Here is a 24968-nt window from a genome sequence, read left to right as displayed (position 1 = left end):
AAAAAAAAAACTCCCTACACAAGGAAGTTTATGGAGTCTTATTTGTTCAAAGACGGGTTTGTCAACTTGACAAACACATAGCTGGTTTGATAGCTATGAAGGCCAGAGAAAAAAAATTTCAAATACTTTTCAACATTAGGTAAATAAAATATCAAAATTTATATTTATTGAAAAAGCACTTGTTATATTCCTAGCATTATCATAACTATGTATAAATGGATTACAATGATCTTCATAAATGGTTAATGTTATATAAATATAGCCAATATAATAATTACATTAAGATGGTAGATAAAGTTGTTTCTGTTCAGATTTTCTTCTATATATTTAATTTAAATTGAATTCAAACACCTAGGTTTAGGCTAGACTGAGAAGCATATAGGTATTAAATATGGCATATGGAGGTTAGAGTCAGTTTTAGCAAGAACTAGAACTAACTAACTAGATAGATACAAATAAAAAATAGAGAATAACAGAAGGAGAAACAGAAGTTAATGGAATGAAAGGAAGGTAAAAGGCAGGAAAAGAAGCCTTTAAAATCCCTCAATAATCCCACCTCTTGATATTCACTGCCTGTTACAACCTCCTGTACTTGAACAACTGGCTCCTGACCAATAGAATATGGCAACATGAAAAGAATGCTGCTTCTGTAACTGGCTTACAAAAAAATTGTGACTTCCATCTTGTTAGCAGACTCCCTCCTGCTGGATTTGATGAAACAAAATGAAACATGGAAAGGTTCATGTGATAAGGTACTGAGGGAAATCTCCAGACTATAGCCTGCAAAGAACTAGGCCCACAGTCCAACAACCCTTAAGGAACTGAATCTAGTCAACTACATGAGGGATCTGGAATTGTATTCTTTCCGGTTCCAGACCTCAGGTGAGATCTCAACCCGCTGCAATAACTTCATCACAGCTTTGGAAGACAAGGTAAATAAAGTAGAGGATCCAGTAAAACTATGCTTGGATTCTTGTTTCAATGAAACTGTGAGACAATATGTGAGTAATTATTTTAAGTGGAAACATTTTAGGGGATCATTTGATATATAGTGATAGACAAGTAGTAAAGATAGACATATATAATTTTATGTTATTTCATGAAAATTCTAGTAATTGTAAACTTCTAGACTCAGACAAATTTGGTTAGGAAGTAGTGAGAGTTTTAACCCTGAACAATTATCTCCCCTATATTCTGTAAGCAAAAAATTCCTCCTATCCTTCAAAATTCAGTTGCTAATGACAGAAGAAAAGGAGATATTTTGAGAATAATAATAATAATAGCAGCTAACATTTACAGAGCACTTATTCTTTACCAGTAAAACTTTAAACACTTTATATCTAATGTCACCTTATATTTACATTTTATGTTGTAAATAACTACTATTATCCGTATTTTGTAGAGGAGAAAAGTGAAGTACTGAGATGTTAAGTAAGTTGCCCAAGGTTACAAAGCTTTGTCAATTCCAACAAGTTATCTAGGCTTATGTTAGATCATCTTCTTATATATTCCCTAAAATAACTTTCTGGGGAAAATGGGGCTGATTCCAGAGCCCTTGCTCTTTCTAAACAATGGTGTACTTAAATGAGTAAATTTATTTTTAAAAAAATAATAAACGCAAAATAAACACTCCAACACTGTAGACCAAATGCTAAGTGTTTTACTTCTAATATCTCATTTTTTTCTCAAAATGTTGCCAGTTATCAATCCCTGTTTTAAAGAGAAAAGCACATAATGTTTGGTGGTGTTATCAGTAAAACTGTGTCTCCAAAAAGGTATGTTGAAAGTCTAACTCCCAGAACATCAGAAAGTGACCTTATTTGGGAATAAGTTGCCATAAATGTATTCAATAAAGAGGACATCAACTGGAGTGGCGCAGGCCCTTAATCCAATATAACTAGTGTTTCAAGTCAAGGAATGCCTGGGGCTACCAGAAAATGGAAGAAATAAGGAAGGATCTTTTTCTTTTTTGCTTCCTATATTTTTCAGTGATGCATTAGAATTACACAGAATAGTGGGATCTGTTGTTACGAATTTCATATATGCACATAATATAACAAGATAATTTGCTTAATATAATTGCAAAGATCTCATAAAGCCTACAGAGAGCATGGTCCTGCTTATACCTTTATTTCAAACATTTAGCCTCCAGGACTGTGAGAGAATAAATTTTTCTTATTTTAAACCACCTAGTTTGTGGTAGTTTGTTCCCACAGCCCTAGGAAACTGATACAGGTGATTTAAATGTTAAATGAAAACCCATTATATTAAAATGCTGAATAAAGAGTATTTAAAGGGCTCCACAAAGAGTATTTTAAAATGTCTCTGTGTAAGAGGACTGCTAATATTGTGTCAGTGTATGAAAAGCCACAGAATAAAAATGAGTACAGTTCCAGAGTGCTTATTTTACTTTGAAAAATAAAGAGATTTTATGTAAAGCATGGCAATTAATTCAATTGGTAAGTAGTTTAAATTTTTTTAAAAAACACAGTCAAATAAACACTTTTTTTGTAACAGAAAGAAATGATTTTTTTAAAGGCATGCTTGAGCTTTATCTTCAGACTTTCAGGAGCACATTCCACTATTCTCTGATGCTGCTGCTCAGAACATCTCAAATGAGAATCTTTTCCTTGACAGGATTATATCACATTGTCATAAGGGCTGCCACAAATTCCTTGACTTCTGAGCACTGACATTTCTTTTGAGTCTTATAAACAAACCTTAATAAAATAGAGAGATAGCACATGTCACAAACGTGGGTAATTTTGGCATGGTGGTTCATAGCCAACTGGACTAGATGTTTACTCTAGTTCTACCTCTTTCTGAGCCTTTGTTATCTCTTTTGTAACATGGAACTACTACTATCTACTTAAGGAACTGAAGGAATTAATTGTAACATGGATATCTATGTAGTGCCTGATATATTATGGTGCTCAAAACATGGCCAACACTTAATTGAGTGATCCCAGTGAGTCATTTTGCACTTAGAATAACTCCAGGACAGTCAGGCAATTTGATTTGCCTAAGGTCACATTTCTGAGTCTGCTTTACTTACTCAACAGATTTTATATGCTGGGCATTGTGCTAACAGATATGACTACAAACAGGCAATGTCCTTCAGGGAAGTTCATAACCCACAGGTAAAGATGACAGGCAAAAGAATAAAGACCAACCTGTATGTGGTTTGTGAAAAACGATCAGAGTTAGAAGCAGGTACATAGGAAAGTAGGAAGAGTAAATACCCCTCCCTCCTGTTCCCCGAGGTTCTCTCTGTATCCACCAGAGGCCAATTTTGACCAAAATCTGTTCCAGGCCTTTTAGTCTCCAATGGGGCTCCCTTCTCCATCTAGTTTTGACTCAATCTATTTTTACCCTGCCTGTTCAAACTCCATGCGGCCCTGAATTGCAAGTGCACTGTTGGTCTCAGGAGGTCATGAAGTATGTCAAGTGAACTTCCTGTTTTCCCAATATCTGAAATGCTAGGGATTATGGATCCAGCAGCCCTGAATGGGTAAGCCAATTACAATTTTTAAAAAACTTCCATTAATTGACGATCTAAATTCATCCTCATAGCAAATCTCACCTTCATTTACAGATAAAGAAATGGGGAGAATGGTTACACAAGATTAAGAAGTTGAGTTTTCAGGATTGGGTTGAACTCTTAGGTTCTGACAGGTAGTACCTGGTGGCCTTGTTATTTAAACAACTTGGCATCATTAATCTTCTCTCAAAGAGAAGTTCTGAGGATTAAATGAGCTATGGAGGTGAATAACTTAGTTGTCACCAGTCAGCAAGTATTGTCTGTAGTTTTATCATTGTGCACTGTCACATAGCAAAGCAGAACTTCAAAACCAGCACATACTACTTCAATACCCCTTCACTCTTAAACTGTACGGTATGGTCACCTTCAGGAGCAGGTAACTGGCTCCAAGCTATTTTAGGGATTGCAGGTCCTGGTCACCCAGTAGGCCAGATGAGCCTTTACCTGGTAAGACTTCACCACCCACCCAACTCCCCAAAGCCAGACTCGGGTTTGGGTTTCGGAGTAGCTTCAGTCTGCGAGGAGAGAAGCTGCAGTGTTTCCCCATATCTCTCTCTGCTGTCGGCCTCCCAGCTGAGTAGGAAAAACTCTTCTTACCAAGAGCAGCTTTTTGCTCAGATAATGTCTCTAGTAAAGGGTGTGTCACGAGCAAAAATAGAGAGCTTGAGGTAGGGAGTTGGGGTTCTGGGCTTGTCTTCCCTTGTGCCATTTCGCAGATGGGAAAGCTGAGGCTCCGAGGGCCTTTCTGTGAGGCGCTGAGGCATTCTTGGAAACTACCAACTGAAGTCAGTTTACAGAAGGAGCCGACACGGAGTCAAACCCGGAGCTCTGGATTGGTTTCCGTCTCCCTGAGTGAACAGACTCCTGTCCCGGGGGCCTCAATTTCTTCATGGGTCCAAAGGGGACAGGAAGGAAGCTGAATAAAACGATGTTAGCCCTACTGCGCCACAGGGCCCAGAGCGATCTGCCCTCTGGCCTACAAGCCCCAGCATGCCTCGGGGCGGGGAGGAGTGCCATGACGGACAGGCGGCTCTGCGAATTGGAGCCCGATAAGGGGGCGTGCGGTGGCGCGTGCGCAGTGGGCGGCGGGCGGGTGGGCTGGCGGTGGTGGACGCGTTGGAGCCGCGGGCGGTCAGGTAGGGGGCGGGAAGGAGGGCAGGGGACCAGGGACCGCAGCCGGCGTCGCAGGCGGTGTTTGAGCGGCTGGGCGGGGACCCACGCCCCAGTGGCAGGGTCTGGGGAACGGATCCGAGAAGCAGGACGGGGTGGGGGTGGGGCTGCGAGGGGCAGGCTCGGGAGGGATTGGGGCGAGAATCGCAGGAGATGCAGCTGGGGGAGGGGAGCGAGTGGTTCTTCGAAGATTCGCAGTCGCAGCGTCTTGGTCTCGGGAGGTATGAGGTAATGTGGGGGCCCCGAAGACAGACGGGTGCAGCATCTGGGTGATGGGAGGGAGTCTGAGGCCCCCAGAAGGATCTGGGTGCAGAATTTTAGAAACGTGAAGGAACTGGGGAGCCTTAATGAGATTCGAGGGAATGTAGGAGCGCTAGGCGTTTGCGGGGTAGGGGGCAAGGTCTAAGATCAGAGGAAGCGGGTCTAGGGCGATCCTTGCTAAAGAGAAAGGAATTTCCGGATTAGGGTCTGGGAGAGATCGAGGGGTGAGTTCCTGGGGGAAACTGTAAGAAGCAGGATCTATGGTGTAGCAGAAGACCTGGCTTAAGGTTTGAAAGCAGCACGTGAGGCAGGGTCAATGAAAGAAGGAGGAGTATGGTTTGCGGGCTGCACTGTTCCTGATGGAGTTGAGCGCTCAGATTGAAGGAGGGAGGAAATTTGAGGTGCAGGATTGGGGTGTTGAGCTGAGAAGAAAGGTTGGAGCCTACAGAGATTTGGAAACGGGGATTAAAGAATATGTCAGAGGGATTTAGGGCACATGAGTGAATAATTCATGAGGTTTGCAAGGTTGCAATGTACAGTGCAATAGGTTGAAATTCTATATTGTGAGTTGGGAACAGGATTTGGAGAGGATTGAATGCTGGGGTGGGGATGTTGTAACTGGGCTATAGAATTAAAGGCCTCTGGGGAGATTTGTGGGTTGGTATCTTAGGCTACTAAAGGAATTCTGAAGTCTCTCATGGGAAGTGGAGTTCTGGATAACCAAGGACCTTAAAAGTAACCTGTGAAACTATATGTGAGTGTATATGTATGAAGTTTTGCATAGTCATGGGTTGAGAAATAAAGTCATAAGTCTTCAGAGAATCTGAATGTGATATTCCCTGAAGGCGGGTGTGGGCAGAATCTTCCTCTATTGAGACCTCTTATCCTGAGACACTGAGACTCCATCTGACTACTACATTGCTGAAAGTGTTAAGACTTTGGGGAAGAAGAGTAGTCAAGGGTGAGGGGTGAAGCAGGGAAACTATCCTTCCCTTTCTCTGTTCCCCCAAGCAGTTATAGTAGATGTATGAGATCTCTAGGGAATTGAGTGGACCATTATCTCAATCTGTTAATCCCAAAAGGTCTATTCTAGTTTAAAGAGGCAGTGGCTCTGTGAATGAGGTTTTTTGGGCTGGGAGAGAAACAAAGGAAAAATCATGTATTGAAGAGCATTTAGCCCTATGCCATGTTATAAAGCAGTGTTTTTTAAATTTATTTTTATTGCTGCATTATTAAAGCAGTGATTTTTTACCAGGGTGATTTGGTTCCTCAGAGGCAATGTATGGAAACATTTTTTAGTTGACACAGTGGGATGGGGATACTATTGGCCTCTAGTGGTAGACACAAGAGATACTGTTAAACATCTTATAATGCATGGAATGGCCCCCACAAAGTAAGCATTATTTGGTCCAAACTATAGTCCTAAAATTGAGGAACCTTGTTCTGAAGTCAAATATTCTGGGTTCAAATATTGGCCCTATTTCTTCCTGACTTTGTGGTTTCGAATGACTTAAAGAGTAAAGGCACTCAGAGGTTTTCAGTAAAATGGGGTTAATGACAGGATTTATGCCATAAGATTTTTGTGAGGATTTAGTGAAGTAAATTAGGGTGCCCAGTGTCTTATACATGGTACTCCAAATTTATCAAGTTTTAGTTCTTATATGGACTTTCTTGCTTAGTTTTCATAACAACTCTTCTAAGTAATCTCTGCTGTACACAGTTTTACATATGAGGAAACTAAGGTTTAAGAAGTGACTTGTCCAGTGTCCATAGGTAGGAATAGCAGAGTTAAGCCATTCCTGTAACTTCGTATATTCCCTCTTTCCTTAGTCTTATTTTCTAAGCCCATTCTCCTTTATTGAAAAGGAGGATTGCTCAGTTAGTATCACTGAATATTAGGTTAAACTCTAAAGGTGGGTAAATCTCTCCAGATTAAGTAGGGAGGAACCCTGTACTTTGTTCTTGGTTTGCTGTTAGACCTGGACCTTGAATAGATAAAGAGAGGTACTTGAGGATAGCAAGGAAAAAGACTTGCAAGGGATTATACAATAAGGTTTGGAGGCCCTTGGCTTAAAAAAAAACACCTCACTGCAGGGCCTCAGGCGAAAATCATCTGTACTGTGAAGGAGGGTGACTACTGTTCTCAATGATCTCTTTTCGCTTCTTTCCTCTGGGAGAGAATAGTAATAGCATTGACTCTATCAGTTCCAAGACTAGCTACAGCATTGCCAAAGCCAGTTTAGAAACAAAGCTGGACTGGATCCGAGAGCCAAGACTTTGCTGGAATACCCACGCTCACCCCCAGCGAAAATATGTAACAAAAATTGAGTAAGCCTTGGAATCAGAAGCTAGAAGTACAACTGCTTTGCTGCTTATTTTCTATGTGACCTTGGTCAAGCACTTGTCAGCCTCAGTCTATTAAAAATACAAATAAAATGCTTAGTATGTGCATTATCTCAGTAAATCTGGCCAGCAATCTTGCTGATAATCTGTTATTCCTTATTTTGGTAAATTAGAAAACTAATAGGTTTAAATGACTTACTAGGCTACACACAAGTGGCTAAGCAGAGATGCAAGCCCAGATCCATCTCCTAAATTAGATTATACTAGTTTTATTAAAAGAGCCCTGTGCCTATGTCTGGAGAATGGTTAGAAGCAAACATTTACAAGCTATTTGTTGTTGTTGTTCTGGTACTGGGGATTAAACCCAGGAGTGTACTGTGCCACATCCCCAGCCCTTTTTATTGTTTGAGACAGGTTGTCACTAAATTGCCAAACTGGCCTTGAACTTGTGATTCTCCTGCCTCAGCCTCCCTAGTTGCTGAGTACAAGGCTCTTGAAGTGGACCATTTTCCATACACTGATGTGATCCTGCCTCTGTTTTTTCTGGGGTGGAACAATCAGATTTAAGTCATTCCTAGATGCATTTGCCAACCTTTCAGCCAGATTCTGCCTAGAGGTAATGGTAGTCTAGTCAGCTGGGGAAGTATAACACATCATTTGAGTCAATGTGGTTTTATGGCTGGGAGTTTACACATGAGTATTTGGGTCCCTGATCATCTCCTATTTAACTGGCTTTGAGATCTTGGACAGGTTACTTTTTTTTTGGAGCATTGTTTTCCTTACTTATAAAGAGGAATAAATAATAGTCTTTACATAGTTTTGAAAATAAGAGTTATGTACGAAAGGTACCTGAAGTTCAATAAATAGTTGTGTCACGAAAGATTGCAATTATAAAACAAAGTTAAAGCTGGAATGTTGTTTTCCCAGGTTTGAATGACCCTAATGTGGTCTTTGTCAGTATCATCCAAATTCCTATCACCAGATGTACTTTTCCCAGTGTCTGCTTCTTGATCCTTTAATCAAGGTGGGTGGGGTGACCTCATGATTAAATGAGCATGTATCATATGAAAAGAAAGAGTTGGATGGGTTCAGTTGAATTGGACCTTCCTCAGAAAAGGTTGTTGACTTTTCCCTTGTTTGTATTCTTTGAGTCAGATTGGCAGCATAGGTATTACCAAAATATTTGTAGAAGATGCAAGAGATCTTTTTTTTTCTTACTCCTGGGGATTGAACCCAGAGTCCCTGACCTATTACCCAAGCAAGGGATACTTTTTAACTCTGACAGTTTTTGAGAAAATCAGAAACAAAGGTCAGACTGTCTTTTTTTCCAGCAAACCCTATTGTTGATTTAACCTATCCTTGACTTGTTTAGCGAAAGCTTCTTTTTTCACAAACATATTTTAGAAATATCCTGGGATGTTACTTATGTGTCCCACACTGGTGCAACTTTGGGGACATTCCTGTGTCTCACTATAAGCCCCTATTTTTCAGTTTATTTTAGTTGTTTCCAGGTTCCGTGAATGCCCTGAGTAATCTAAATTTAATCAGAATTTTCTTCCACACAGATAATTAGGTGAATATCAGGTGGTAACTGTAGTCTTGCTAGTATATGACCATTGTGGCATGGAGATAATTATGGAATTGAATAGCATTGTGTTAAAGTGTATGAGGAATAAATATAATTTAGAAAGCTGACATAAAAGGAAATGTCATAAACTACAAAAAAAAAAGGAGTGTGTTCATAGTACAATATAGAATAGACTATGTCTTGTGAAAGGAAATATAGTATTTAGACATTGTCTAGTTTTTGGTTGAAAACTCTTGTTTCTTTTTTTCTAAAAAAAAAAGTATTTCCAACCTTGCATAGGTCTGCACTCAATTTAGGTGCTCAGAAAAATGTGTTGAATGAATTGCCTAGGGATCTCCAGTTTTGCGTGGTCTAAGCCTACAAGAGGCTGATAATGTATATAGGATACGGAGACCTCTAGACAACTACCACATGATAGACAACTCAAGCATTGGATGAACACTTGAAACCTTGGGTCATCTGACTTTTGATTGTATAATCAAGAAAAACAATCTCCAAGGCGGCTCAGAATTTTATTATTTAAATCATGTATCTGATGCCTTAGGTACAGTCTACCTATTGAAAAAGGCCTATTCATTTCTTCTTGTAGGCTGGGTGGTAGTGGCAGGCAGTTGCTGCTGCTTCTTTTGTCACTGCTACTAATAACAATAAAAGCTATTTTTTGCACAGTTAATTGTATGCCTGGCTTAGTACTGTACTAAGTGCTTCGCATACATAAATCTCATTTAATTTTTATGATAACCTTGTGAAGGAGGTACTATTCTAAAGCCCCTTTTCATGGATAAAAAACTAAAAAAAAAAAAAAAATAGAGAAGTTAAATAACTTATCCTAGTCTCTACAATAAGTTATTAGAGCTGGGATTCAAATCCAGAATGCCTGATTTTTTAGCCCACTTCCTTAATCTGTAATAATGCTTATTTTTAGCTTCTTCCTTTTAGTGCTAGTTCTGCCCTAAGATGTATGAGTTATTAATTTCCTTCTCCTCATCTCAGTTTCCTCATTTATGTTACTCTTTGAGATTACTACTAATTCTAGTATTTCATGTTTAGTCTATGCTAGGAGGAATGGAAGCAGTTTATTTTTTGGTCACAAGAAGATGTGAATTCATTTACCCATTAGTTTCTAGCCTGGATATCCAGCATTCTCAATCAAATCCCTCCAAAGCTGACCAGTCCTTTTATTAATCTTTGTGTCTTTACATTCCATGAAAGATTCTTCATCCTTTCAAAACTCTTTGTTAATACTAGTACTGGTTATTGTTAATGCTGTTTTGATTGTTATTAAATATATGGTAAATAGCATTCTTTTATTGCGTATCTACCAGTATCAGGTTAAGTACTTCATATGCAGTATTCCTAGTCATCACAGGAATCTTTTATGAACTACAAAAACAAGTCAAGAGGATAAATAACTTGCCACTGTCCCACAACTTGCAAATGACAGTGCTGTTATCCGGTTCTGTCTGACCTCCGGGGTTTGTGGTTTGTTTTGCTTCTTTTTTTTGTTTGTTTTGTTCTGTTTACTTTTTGCTTTTTCTATTTACTTCATGGACTGGGGAAAACCTAGTGGTGCCACATGATATTAGACTAGGCTGGGATATAAGTACAGAATTTTCCTAAGTCTTAAGAGCAGACATAGCTTAAGGGAAGTCTTCTCAGGAGCCAAAGAGATATGCTAATAAAAGTGTGAGATGTGCAGCATGAATAATTACATCAAGAGAGGGTAAGGGGTGGGGATAAGCTGAGGTTAGATCAAGCGACAGGTTAAGACTTTGTAAGGTTGTACAAAGTGCCTGCTAGGAAATGTGTTCAAAGGATTATGAAGGCATACAAGATCATAAAGAACATGGTAGGGTTTCATTCTGGTTGGCCACATGTTTTATAGCTGGCAGAAAATGGGCAGCATAAAGACTTGAGATGATAATTCCTTTTATAGTCTTCTCAGGGAAACTGATGTCAAATTGAGCTTCCATATAGTCCTTCTCAATTTTAATAGTAATGACCAGATGTGTCCATCTGGAGGAATGAGACTATATCTGCCTGTTTCTAAGTTCCATTTCAGGCTGAGAACTTTCTGAATGTTGTATTCCCAGGTCATGGTCATGTAGGAACAGCTGTCCAGACTTTTTCCAGATCTGAGGCCCTCCATACCTCCAGTGATGGTAACTTGTGTTTCCCTGGAAAAGCATGGCAGCTGCAGGGCAGGAATTTCTGACATCCTTAGAGATAGTAGATAGTTTAGATAATTTGGGGTATGGATGTGGGCATAGTAAATTCCTTTTTTAAAGGTGATGGCTTAGATAGGGAAGCAGAAAGCTTTTTAATTGAAGGAGGTGGTATGATATTCCAGAAAGCTAGGGGAAGAATTTGCTGGTACTTTTACAAGCTGGCAGACTTTTTAATTAGCTGATCTGCAGTGCCAGCTCTGGGAAGAACAGATGTCCCTGCACATTGTAAGGTAACATGCTCTGGATCCAAACCAAATGTTGCCCCCAGTCTGTTGTCCCAGATGACAGAAGAGAGAAGGAAGCTATCAGTTTAGCATTGAGATAGTTTGTATGAATCCTGACTTGAGGTTTCTATCCGTATTTGTAGGTTATTGTCCCCAGACCCATAGCATTTAAGAATTCGGCCTCCACAGATTCAGATATCCACATGTGGCCCCTTGGGCTCATGATGCAGTAATTTGTCATTTTGTTGAGCTATGGATTTGTGTCATAATAGGTTGTAAGGCTAATGTATGGGAGTGGGTCACTCAGCTAATCAATCTAACTTACTCTATAGCAGCTGAATCTCATACCTATATTATTGTTCCTTCTTTATTAAGAAGAAAATTATGTGTTATAAGGCAACATTTCCCAGCTCAGTCTAGAGGACACTTGTTAGTAAATGTTACATGACTATTTAAAAAACAAACAAAGGGGCTGGGGTTGTGGCTCAGTGGTAGAGCGCTTACTTTGCATGTGTGAGGCACTGGGTTTGATCCTCAGCACCACATAAAAATAAGTAAATAAATAAAGATATTTTGTCCATCTACAACTAAAAAAAATATTAAAAAAAAAAACAACGAAGAAAGCTTGGAAGTAATGCTGTGTTAAACACAAAAGTAAAAATGTCTACTCTGTAAGGTTCCACCATGTTTAAGCTGTATGATCTTGAGCTAGTTTTTCTGAACTTTAGCTTTCTTCTCTGTAAAATAGGATAATAAAAATACTGTGATTATGAGGATTAAATGAGATTAAGCATATGAAACTCCTGACATGGTATCTAACACATAGTAGGAACTAGATGAAATCTCTTACAGTACTAGGAATATCAAGAAAGTAGCACTGACCTTAGATAAATTGCGTATCTCCTGCTCTGTCAGATTGCATTTCAAAGCTAAGTTAAATATGATGGAAATTTGTTGTAATCTCTCAGTCTACATTGACTTCCCTTCTATGTGCCTGGAGAATGTTGATGAGGTAGGCAAAGATTTTTCTGAGCTGGCTTCACTATCCTTAAAATTAAACTAACTTGTCAGTGGCGGCTGCCTCCTCCTCCTCCTCCTCCTCCTCCTCCTCCTCCTCCTCCTCCTCCTCCTCCTCCCCCTCCCCCTCCCCCCCTCCTCCCTTGACAATTGACTATCTGCATGTCACAAGACTGCACAGGTGCAGCTGTAGGATTTGCATTTAAGAAAGGCTGTATTTATCCACATGCCTTACCTTGCTAGATATAGTCATTCTAATTTTGGGTATAAGCTGGTAGTGATATAAGGCTCCAGAGCACTGAGATTTCTTGAAGTCTGCTTCATGAGCATATATAGTATCAAAGAAGATGGGAGTGTTCATATTATGTACTGAGTAAAGCAGTGGGTATTCCAAACTAGAAATTATCTGTCTTGATAAGGAACTACTATTTTTAAAAAATATCTGGGCTTGACTATTTAGCCATCTTAGCTCATTGCTCTCCTCCCAGACCCCCTGCCCTGCCTCTTCTACCATAACCCACTGATTTTCAGATTTTACTGATTACCCTTCTGAATAGTGCTCAGATATATATTCTCTCCATTTCTACCTGGTCCTTAGTTCAGACTCCCTAATACCTCACCCAGGCTATTTAGCTATAGTTTCCAAACTAGTTTCTCTGATTTTTTATTTCTCTCACTTCATTCCAGCTTTTTTTGCTTCAATCTGCCCTTCAAAAGAAATTTCAAAAAGCACATATGGATTCTAAAGACCTTTTATAATTATTTTCCAAACTCTTTACTCTGTTTCTCCCATATGCTCCCATAATTTTAACCTAAGGTTGACAAAAAAGAAAACTTTAAGATTTTTCTGAAGCAAAGCCACATCTTACTGTTCAATGTCCTACATATATTATTTTTTATTCCTTACATTAACCTTGCAGTATTATTTCTATTTTACAGGTAAGGAAAATAAAACATGGAGAGGCTAGTGTTCTGTTTTCTTTCCAATACACAAAACTTCTTGTATCCTCCCCCACTTTATAACTTTAATAAAGGCTGTTGTGCCCTTTGCCTGGTGCCCCTTTCCACCTTCACATTTCTCTGCATTCTTCTGTGCCCATATCAAGTTCCATTTCCACTCAGAAAATTCTGTTTCCCTTCATTTTAGAAAGAATCCATCTTAACCACTGGCAAACTTAGTTATACATACCCTGAAAACCCCTGTGTTGAGTATAGTACATGATACCTAGTCTGAGAGGGTATGTAGGTGAGAAGTTGGAAAAGAGATGAATGGAAGATGTGTATTTTCTGGTCTGATGTTTTGAAGATCACCTAAAACTAATGAAGAGAGTGTTCTATTTCTCTGGATGATTCCTAGGTCCCCAAACATGACACAATACACTCTATGACATAATAAGACTTCCACAGTTTTTTGCTCAAGCCGTGTTCTTTGCCTAAAATATCTTGGTCTCTCATTGACTCATTGCTTTCATGACATTCCTTAGGAATGGTACTGCTGGGCAGCCTTCCCCAATTCCTTTAGGTAAATCCATCACTCCATGCACATAGACTATTTCATGGACCCTCCTGTCATATATTCCTTTTAATGTACATATTTTTTCTGTGCTTTTCTCCTAGTATAAATTATAAGTTGTGAACTTCACTTTTTATGAAGTTAATCACTAGCATTTATTACTAGTGTATTACATGCCAGTTTCTGTGCCAAGGGCATCTTGTTCATCATGTTATTTAACCCTTACAATAACTGCAAGGGAGACAGCATTGTGACATATTTTGCAGGCGAGTGTTGAAGAAGCTGCTTGGGGAGTTAGGTTACTTGTTGGATTCCTGCCCACTGTGTGAAGCTTTGGCTGCTTTGTTTCCCTATGTGTAGTCAACACCTGACACATGATAGACCTCAATAAAATATTTGTTAAATAAGTGAATGACTGACTGACTGTCGCTGTTCTCAATGTTTCTTAACTGGATTAATTTATATAAGCAATGGAAAATGAATAATGGTTTCTTTTTCTCTGTAGCAGGAGTCCAACTCTCTGCGGCATGAATGCTAAGCTGTTCAGTTCTGGGCTGTGCTAGCAGGATCCTTCAAAGAAGAGCAATGGCTTCAGCAGCAGCTTCTCACCTGAACCTGGATGCCCTCCGTGAAGTGCTAGAATGCCCCATCTGTATGGAGTCCTTCACAGAAGAGCAGCTACGGCCCAAGCTCTTGCACTGTGGCCATACCATCTGCCGCCAGTGTTTGGAAAAGCTACTAGCTAGTAGCATTAATGGGGTTCGCTGTCCCTTTTGCAGCAAGATTACCCGCATAACCAGCCTGACTCAGCTCACAGACAACCTGACAGTGCTGAAGATCATTGACACAGCTGGGCTCAGCGAGGCTGTGGGGCTGCTCATGTGCCGGTCCTGTGGGCGGCGGCTGCCCCGGCAGTTCTGTAGGAGCTGCAGTTTGGTGCTGTGTGAGCCCTGCCGGGAGGCAGACCACCAGCCTCCCAGCCACTGTACACTCCCTGTCAAAGAGGCAGCTGAGGAACGGCGGCGGGACTTTGGAGAAAAGTTGACACGTCTGCGGGAGCTTATGGGGGAGCTGCAGCGGCGGAAGGTAGCTTTGGAAGGTGTCTCCAAGGACCTTCAGGCAAGGTATAAAGCAGTCCTCCAGGAGTATGGGCATGAGGAACGCAGGGTCCAGGAGGAGTTGGCTCGCTCTCGGAAGTTCTTCACGGGCTCTTTGGCTGAAGTTGAGAAGTGTAATAGTCAAGTGGTAGAGGAGCAGAGTTACCTGCTTAACATTGCAGAGGTGCAGGCTGTGTCTCGCTGTGACTATTTTCTGGCCAAGATCAAGCAGGCTGATGTAGCCTTACTGGAGGAGACAGCTGATGAGGAGGAGCCAGAGCTCACTGCCAGCTTGCCCCGGGAGCTCACCCTGCAAGATGTGGAGCTCCTTAAGGTAGGTCATGTTGGCCCCCTCCAAATTGGGCAAGCTGTTAAGAAGCCCCGGACAGTTAACATGGAAGATTCCTGGGCCATGGAGGCTGCAGCCTCTGCTGCCTCTCCCTCTGTTACATTTAGAGAGATGGACATGAGCCCCGAGGAAGTGGTTGCCAGCCCCAGAGCCTCGCCTGCTAAACAGCGGAGTTCTGAGGCGGCCGCCAGTATCCAGCAGTGCCTCTTTCTGAAGAAGATGGGAGCCAAAGGCAGCACTCCAGGCATGTTCAATCTTCCAGTCAGTCTCTACGTGACCAGTCAAGGTGAGGTGCTGGTTGCTGACCGTGGCAACTACCGTATACAAGTCTTTACTCGCAAAGGTTTTTTGAAAGAGATACGCCGCAGCCCCAGTGGCATTGATAGCTTCGTGCTAAGCTTCCTTGGGGCTGATTTGCCCAATCTTACTCCTCTCTCTGTGGCCATGAACTGCCATGGTCTCATTGGTGTGACTGACAGCTATGACAACTCCCTCAAGGTATATACCTTGGATGGCCACTGCGTGGCCTGTCACAGGAGCCAGCTGAGTAAACCATGGGGCATCACAGCCTTGCCATCTGGCCAGTTTGTGGTAACTGATGTGGAAGGTGGAAAACTCTGGTGTTTTACTGTTGACCGAGGAGCAGGAGTGGTCAAATACAGCTGTCTCTGCAGTGCTGTGCGACCCAAGTTTGTCACCTGTGATGCTGAAGGCACCGTCTACTTCACCCAGGGCTTGGGCCTCAATCTGGAAAATAGGCAGAATGAGCACCACTTAGAGGGTGGTTTCTCCATCGGTTCAGTGGGTCCTGATGGGCAGCTGGGTCGCCAGATTAGCCATTTCTTCTCGGAGAATGAGGATTTCCGCTGCATTGCTGGCATGTGTGTGGATGCCCGTGGTGACCTCATCGTGGCTGATAGTAGTCGCAAGGAAATTCTCCATTTTCCTAAGGGTGGGGGCTATAGTGTCCTTATTCGAGAAGGGCTCACCTGTCCAGTGGGCATTGCCCTCACTCCTAAGGGACAGCTGTTGGTCTTGGACTGTTGGGATCATTGCATCAAGATCTACAGCTACCATCTAAGAAGATATTCCACCCCTTAGAGGATGAGAAATACCAGTCTTCTGCTCCCAGCCAATTTTCCTTCCCTTAGTCCTTCCTTGGTTGTTGGCAGTATTATAGAGTAGATTTGGCCTATGTACTGATTCCAGCAGGGTTGTTCTAGCATTTTAGAAGTTCTGTTTTTTAGTGTTTGTTATTCCCCTCTCCACACCATATCCTACCCCCTACCTAAATTTAGAGCTTTAACAGATGCATTTCCCCAAATAGAACACATGATGGTGTTAGCTCATGTTTGATTAGAAATTAGGCACTTCTAAGGCTTCAGTACATAGCCACTTTAGGCTTTTGCCCCTGTGTTTGAAATTTGCCCCCCTGCTTAAATCCTTGTTAATTTCTTTGGGCTTTGATGTCCTTCCGTGGTTCATTGTTTCCTTCCTATTATAATGTGCTTCATCTATGATACTTTCTCTTCAACTCTGGTTGCATTCTGGGTGCATGCTCCAGTTGGATCTGCTCCACATTTCAGTGACATTTCAGACATTGCATCCCTGTAGCATGATGTTCCAGGTTTGATCACCTTCACCAGTGCAAAAGCACATTCATCAAGTGCCACCAAGGGAGAGAGAACACAGTCTCTTAGGGGAAGCAGTACCTCTTGGCTGAGGAATTTGTGTCATCTTAGGTTGGTCTCCATTGCAGATGTGCCAGAGAATGGACTGACTCTAGTTGGTTGGTGTTGAAGACTTCAGCCTGAAAATTGCTTGCCTTTTAAAGGATTGGAATTACACCACAGCATAGGAAGATAGGAATAAGCAAAGAGAAATGTTTATGTAGTCTGCAAACTTAATAGCCTTTGGGGCTTTCTGGTTTCTTTTTTCTTTTTTTTTTTTCCCTCTTTCCACTGAACTGTGCTGAGTCGTATGAGAAACTGTACAACACAGGCCAGGGCCAATAAAGCAGGGAGGTGGACACATCCATTTTCATTACTAAAACAAACATCAAAACTGTTGGATAGTTACTCTGTATTTTTCTCCAGTGAGTGTATATTGTTTGGCTTCAGAATTTATTTCCATTCTTCTATCAGGCATTAAATAATTGATAACTTTCGTCATCACTGTTGTTCATGTCTTTTAATTAATTATGGGATTTGGGTACAAGGAAAGGGATGATTTGTGCTATGCTGATTTGACAGTTCTTTGAGATCACAGGAATCTACCCAGGTCAAAATTCAGCCAAAAGCATCATTATGTAAAGAGAATCCAAATCTCACTCCCATGTACATGGGAACCCACTGCCAAGGTGTCAGTCACAAACACCCTATTCAAAACTGAGCCTCCACCTTATTTCTTTAATTTCAGTTCAAAAACGGAAGAAAGTCTTATGCCTTTAAGATGACCAAAGGTGAGAGAATTTGTGATGAGATTCCACAAAAGATAGGGAAAGAGGTAAAGTGTTGTTGAACTAGTTTGTCTTTCACTTTTCACCTGGAGAAAGCCCCATGATGAAATTGCATCCAGTTTTCAAAGACTGTGTAATTAAGAGGAAATTGATTCAATTAAAAGTGCATCACAAGCAACTATTAGTTATTAGAGCCGTTTTATCTGTGGTGGCACCCAGCAGCAGGAGCTCTGTCTTTGCCATCAGTGGGGGACTTGCTGAGGCATTAACACTGGTGAGGCTTTTGCCACATGGTTTGTAGTAGAAAGATGCATATAACATTGTGGGCTGGCCTGAGGTAAACAAGACCAGCAATACTACAGCTGCCTATACTTTTGGAAGGAAGTGCTGTCACTTGATGGCATTCATCATCTACTTCAGTTGCCATCTCTCAATCACAATGATTCCTTGGCCCTCAAGTAAAGAGGGTATGTGCTGATTCAAAGTGCAGTCTGAATGTTTTTGTTTCTTCTTTGATGTGAATATTTTAGGCTGTGTGAAGTACAGTTAATTATCTGCCATGTTGACTAATTTGCAGAGTATGCCTCAGAAACTATTTTCTCAATTAGGTGGTTGTGGGTTTTATTTAATGCAGCAGTACCAAATAAAGTCTTTTGTGTCCCATAAAATAGATCAAAGAGCAGCTGCTCTGGTTGATGCAGGTTTGTGGAAATGGAGAATTGGCTACTTTCTCCTCTCCCCTGATCTCACCTGTGCTACTAATGCAAAACTCTTGGGAACCTACAGAATACTTTCTGAACACCATTGAACTACAGCAATGCTAATCTTCAGAAGTTCCATCTTATTGGCCATGTGGCCTTGGGCAAGTCACTTAACTTCCTCTTCTAGAAAATGAAAAAATGACCCCTGCCTCCTCCGGGAAAGGTGTGAGATAACAGATGTGCAAATGCATGGTTCAGTTCAACAAATGGTGGTTGTTATTAATTTCTTCAACTGAATTGCTCTAAATAATTCCTGGTGGCATGGGGCGGTCCAGCCACTCCAGTCAGTTATTTCCTTCATGCCTACCTTTTTGCTTTTCAATTTCTACTTGGTAACAAAAACCTTTTTCCAGTATACCCTCCCCCTACCCACACGTATCCAAGTAAATCTGTTCACCTGTTTCTTTCTACTAGTTGTTTTAGCTTTCTAATATTGTATGAATCACTGTGTTTGTATTATTTGTCTATATGTCTAATTAATGATAGTATCTAATTAATCTCTTGCTACTAGCACATATTATGGTGGCTTGTATATGGTGTTCCTCAGTTGTTTAATTCTTTCATTTATCTGCCTGACTTGTTGGCCGGTGTATACTGAGACTTCCTAGTGCAGCCCCCTTACATTGAATAATGAGGGAGTCTGAGAAAAGCCCTTTTAAAGGAATATAAAATAGTGGCAAACGATTGATTTACGTTGGTTGACCCCCTTCTTTCCTGTGTCATTCTGAATGATTTCACAGAATTTAAAATACTAGAACATTGATTTGTTCAATTTTTATTCGGTGCCTATAGTAGCCCATGCACCCTCATTTCTCATTGTTTTTCTTTCCTAAAATGTTGAAAAATGATGTTAATATATTTACTTTTTCATAAATTATTCTACTATCTTTCGTATTTGACTAAAGTATTTGAACTCTAGTGTTCTGTCACTCTGAACTTCTTCAAAAGCCAGGTGCAGAGACTGGGTCTGAATGATTGTAAGGGTCAACTGCAGTGCAGTCTGAGATAGTCTACAGAGGGGACACTCATTGTTCAAATCAAATAAACTTGGCTTGAGTTTTACATATTTCTGTGATTAAGGCAAGTAATGCTTAAGTAGTTGTATTTCTTATCTAGTATTAATTAATGGCCTCTTAAAAGTGGAGTGCTACCCGGCTCTATAGGAGGGAAAGAGAAGGCAGAGCCTGATGTGAGACTTAGATCTCTATCCTACATGTGACTGGGATGCTGATTTACTCTCAGGATGTGCAGCCCCTCAAGGGATCTTAGAACAAATTACAGATATGAAACAGCAGATGCTTGAATGAATTTTACTAGCAGGGCAGTATGAGGTAGAAAGCTGCTTAGCAAAATACACATTTTGACTCTAGACCTATGGCTTTATCTTGTCAATATCATTAATATTCATGGGTCCCTGTCTTATGTGCAAAGTCAGTGAGGCAGCTCCGAGACTGGCAATGCATTCTAGTGGGAGGACCACTGAAACTTGGGAGTTAGGCCTCTGTCTGAATCGCAGCTGTGCCTCTCTAACTAGCTAGCTGTGGGAACTTTAACCATTACCATGTCTCTGAGAAGCAGTTTCCTATCTATAAAATAAGAATATTGAACCAGATTACTAAAATCTCTTCTAGTTCTATGATTTTAATTGTTCACCAATATGAATTGTAGTTAAGTTTTCACCCAACTTTTTGCATATTTGTTATAACATTACTGTGTATACATAAGTAGGAAAAAACCTATACTTTGGAATCAACTCCACCTTGGTCCTCTACCTCTCTAAGTGTTGTGACTTTGTTTACTTATTAGGAATTGTTACCTTGCTGAGCTAGTTTTCTCATCTGGTAAAGGATATGACAATTTTTATTTATTTATTTATTTTATTTGCCAGTATTAGGACTTCAACCCAGGGTAGCTCTACCACTGAGTTACATTCCCAGCCTGTTTTGTTTGGGAGAAGATGGGGGTGTAAATTTTGTTTTTAATTTTGAAATAGTCTCTCTAAGTTGGAGATGCTGGCCTCAAACTTGGATCCTCCTGCATCAGTTTCCCAGGTAGCTGGGATTACAGTTGTGCACCACTCTACCTGCACAGTTTACATTTTAAAAGGTTGAAGATGTGAGAATTGAAAGATATTAGTAGGATAGTATATGTAAAAGTACCTAATTTAGAAAATGTGATTTCAATTTTAGAGGACAAAATCTTCCTATACTTCATGACCATCTGATATACATTCTTCAGGTAAATGCTGGGGGAGATCTCAGACCTATATTGGTGGGTGCCACAGCATGTCCAACACTGCCTGGCTTAATTAAAAAGCCCATTGGAAGAAGATTTGGATTGCTGGAGGGACAGAGGGAAATACAGAGTAACTATCCAACAAAGCTCATTCATAGCTATGTACCCTGCTAGGAAAACTACACATGAAACCTAAAGTCTAATTATTTGATAAGCAATTGAGAGGTAAATGGAATCAGAATTTTTAAGAGTATATACAAATGCATATCTATGTAAATATGTAAAGAGAAAAAAATATTTAAGCTTATAAATGTGTGTGTTTAGCTATTCACATAGATGGATAGCCTGAAAAGATTTTTTTCCTCTATGTTATAATATTAATTCAAGTAATTATAAAATAATGACAAAAATAAGTCACACATCTCATTGTTAGGTAGAATTAATAAATCATGGTGGTAGAAACTTGGATTTTAGAAGCAGGGGGTCCTGAATTAGGCCTACTCCCTTGACTTATTTTACCTCTGTGACCATTAAGTGCTTATACTTTCAACCTCAGTTTCTTCATTGGTAACAGGATTGTCTCACACTTCACTGCACTATTGTCAAGAGATGATACAAAACACTCTGCAGGCTACAAGGCATTTTTAAAATGAGTAAACATTTATCTGAAAGCCACCCTCATTTTTGAGATACAAGGAACACAAACCCAAAAGAAAATTATTTTGTGACTCAACTGAAATCCTCATTGAAAACATGAAGAATCTGTATAAGTTAAAAGCATGTATTCTCCTCTACAGGTAAAATCAGGATTTTCTAGTGATTTACCCAGTAATCTTGTTTATAACTAATGGCATTACATATTCACAGAAAAAAGTAATATCTGAGATTCTGGTTTTTTCTGATTAAACACATGTAAGCCATCTGTTTATTATTAGCAATGCTTATATGAGTAAAGGATGGAAAGATGAATCAGCTATAAATCTTATAAGTCAGATAGCTGTGGTCTGGCTGCAGAGATAAGATATGTAAACAAATAATACAAATACACTGAAGAATAAGATAAATGGTGCAAGATAAAAGTGGCATGACAGGTGTTTGAGCAAAGACTATTTCTAGCTGAGATGATCTGGTTGCTCAAGGGCCTTGAAAGTAAGGAGAACACCACGAATCAAGGTATAAGTTTAGATGAAAGAGTGAGAAATTTGTGCCCCAAGTTAAACCATACCAGTGAGGAATGTTACATTCAAAGGTCCAATGTCCATGACCTTTCTTATTAGTAATAATTCAAGTGGTTCTTTTTTCCTCCCCTAGGCCGTTGCCATTCCTGTTAGTAACTGTGACCCGTGAGACTCCATTCTTACAAAGAATGATAGGGCATGGATCAGATTCTCCTTGGAGTCCTAGAGGTAGAGGGCAAAGGTGCAGTTTGAAATGTATCCTCTCCTCAATTTCTAATATATCCAAATAGTAGGAGCCACTGATTGACACTGTCTCATAAGTCAATTTTCTGCCTTTTAAAAATCCCTAAATAAGCTAGGTGTGGCAGTGCACACCTGTAATTCCAGCTACTTGGGAGGCTGAGGCAGAAAGCCAGCCTTAGCAATTTAATAAGACCCTACCTCAAAATTAAAAAAGTGCTGGGGATGTAGCTTGGTGGTAGACAGTCCCTGGATTTAATTCCCAGGACTGTAATGATAAATTCCTGAAATAATATCAAATTGCTTCCCTTAAAAGTCTAATCCTGTAACATGTATAACTATATAAAATGAGTCTGACTCATTTTTTGATGTTTGCTGATAGTTTCCTTTTCTGCTGCTTGTCTGGACACAATGATATGAAGTACTTCCATCTTTGGTACTAGCTGGAAGTTAAAAGCACCTAAGTCACAGCCCCTGCATGGGAACCCTCACTCTAACCCTACCTCCAAACCACCAAATAGCCAAGCTGGTCTCCTTTACCTGCCCAAGTCATTTTGAACCAGAAAGTCTCATTATGTGAATAATAAACCTTAACCTACTTGATGTGAGAATAGCATCATCGGTGTCCACATCTGTATGATGCTTTCAGGGGTTTCACCCTGTCTCTGTAGGAGAACACAAGTGGAGTCTAGGAGATGACCACCACCACTAGAGGGCTTTCTGTTTTTCTTTGATTTGCTAACTGGTTCTGTTCCTGGCTTACATGTGTATTTGCTTGCTTGGTTTTTTTTTTCTCTGTCTGCTGACAAACTTGTGCTGTGAGCTGGGCTGGTTTGCTGCATTTGCTGAACCCTACAGATTCACTATTATAGATATGCTCGGCTAAGTTGGAAGTTTTGATAATTGGCATTTAAAGAAAGGAGAAAAGAAGCCCTGAGTCATGTGTCTTGGTTGAGACCTAAGTGTATCAAATTGAACTTGTGACTGGATTCCAGCAGAACTCTTACTGACACCAGGCTCACAGGAATGACCCTGAGCCTATGGGTTTTGGTTATTTGTCTCAATCAGGCATTACCCATTCTGTAGGACACTGATGGGGACTCCCAATGCCCTGGTGACTAATGTGGAAGAAGGTTATGTGGAATGCTCTGGCCCATACTCTTAAAAGCAGATGGCTCACCAGGACTTTAAAAAATGCCCTTGTAGCTGCTATTCTTTAAGCTGTGGTCAAATAAAGATCCTGATCCTCAGGGTTACAGGAAAAGAGTAGAGCCAAGGTGTTGGTTCAAACCTGAAGTAAGCCTAGAGTCTTTCAACTACATAAAGCAACTGTTGCCATGGGAGGAGACCCTGTTCCTGATGATGAGATCTGTGACTGGAGGAAGCAACATGTAAGAACAGACCAGCGAGGATGGACACACATACTAAATCACATATAGTAATTAAAAAAAAAAAAAAAAAAAACAACTTTGATATAGAGAGGAAGCAAAACAAAATTAAAAAACTGAACCAGGTCCAAAATTGGACTCAATTGGAAATCCGAAAGTTACTTTAAAACTTTACATGGCAACAGCAAAGGTAAAAGTTTGCTAATTGGTTTTTGCACCTCTACTACCTGGGTTCTGAATTAACATTTAACATCTGCCAATACTCACAAAGGTCAAACCTTTGTGGCCTTAATACTGGGGCTCAAATTCCAGTTACACCTGGGAATTTAAACTAAGTAGCCCTATCATCTTGGAGGAGTTACCGAGGACAGTTCAGGACATGTAAGGAAGACATATATATGCCTAATCTTAATCATCAGTACTATTACCTGACTAAATTCCCCACAGCCCCCGTTACACTAAATATCCCACAAAGGAAATGGATGTTTTGACCCAAGGAGTAATAAAAGTTTAATTAAATCTTTGTCACTTAACAATTGTCTTCCCAAAATGTACCTTCTCTTCTTCTTCTAGTTAAAATAGTTAATATGTGCTGGTTTAAATTAAAACAAGATCTTAAGGCTTGAATCCCATATACTACACCTACTTAGAGAAGAATTATTATCTACACTGCTTTGAAATTTAATGGCTCAATTTAGCCTATTCTTAAACCTAGAAATAAAGAATGGCATCTTGGTGGGTTGTTGCAATCTCAATGCTGAGATCCAACCTAATAGGTTATTTAGCTGAGTGCAATTTTACCCCTGACACTGTCAAGAAACCACATCCACAGTGTTAAAATAAGTCCAATATCTTGTAGGCCTTTTGGGTTCTAGAGATAACATATTCCTCGTTTATAAAATTCACTAAAACCCATACATACTATTACAAATTGGCTTACCTTGGTTGAGCTCCTGTGCAACAAAAGGCTCATTCATACTAAAGACTTTTGCAATCTCCTGTCATACATCTTGAAGTCTCAGGACCATACTTGATGGCTATAAGTTGTTCATGGACATCTGGTGCAAGAAACTGTTCCTCAGCCGTAAGCTGTAGGATATTAAACTGCAGTTGCTGGGCTGGGGCTGGGGCTCAGTGGTAGAGCGCTCGCCTAACATGTGAGGCCCTAGTTTCCATCCTCAGCACCACATAAAAATAAATAATAAAGGTATTGTGTCCAACTACAGCTATAAATAATTAATTAATTAAAAAAAAAAAACCTGCAGTTGCTGGCTGCATACTGGGCTTTCCTGGAAACAGGTTGGTTGTCATGCTCAAGGTTCTTCCATATCCAGCTGCCCATTTTGCGTTGGATCATGGAAACCACACCCAGAAATT

The 24968-nt window shown here is 40.3% G+C and overlaps 2 protein-coding genes across 5 annotated transcripts in view; one reads left to right on the top strand and one right to left on the bottom strand.

Moving 5' to 3' along the window:
- Astn2 (astrotactin 2) overlaps positions 1 to 24968 on the bottom strand; it is an 847605-nt gene that overhangs the window by 193158 nt on the left and 629479 nt on the right. The gene's annotated exons all lie outside the window — the stretch shown is intronic.
- On the top strand, positions 4626 to 17502 carry Trim32 (tripartite motif containing 32). Of its 2 annotated transcripts, none has more exons than XM_076845619.1 (2): positions 4626 to 4677; positions 14394 to 17502. In XM_076845619.1, exon 2 carries the CDS (start codon positions 14417 to 14419, stop codon positions 16430 to 16432), a length of 2016 nt encoding a protein of 671 aa, XP_076701734.1. In that variant the 5' UTR covers positions 4626 to 4677; positions 14394 to 14416; the 3' UTR covers positions 16433 to 17502. The 2 variants fall into 2 exon arrangements, with proteins under 2 accessions (XP_076701734.1, XP_076701733.1); XM_076845618.1 differs by having other exon boundaries at positions 4629 to 4677; positions 14391 to 17502.

This window comes from Callospermophilus lateralis, chromosome 2 (assembly GCF_048772815.1).
Source record: "Callospermophilus lateralis isolate mCalLat2 chromosome 2, mCalLat2.hap1, whole genome shotgun sequence".
In the NCBI taxonomy this organism is placed as follows: domain Eukaryota; kingdom Metazoa; phylum Chordata; class Mammalia; order Rodentia; family Sciuridae; genus Callospermophilus; species Callospermophilus lateralis.
This window is presented reverse-complemented; position numbering and strand designations above follow the sequence as displayed.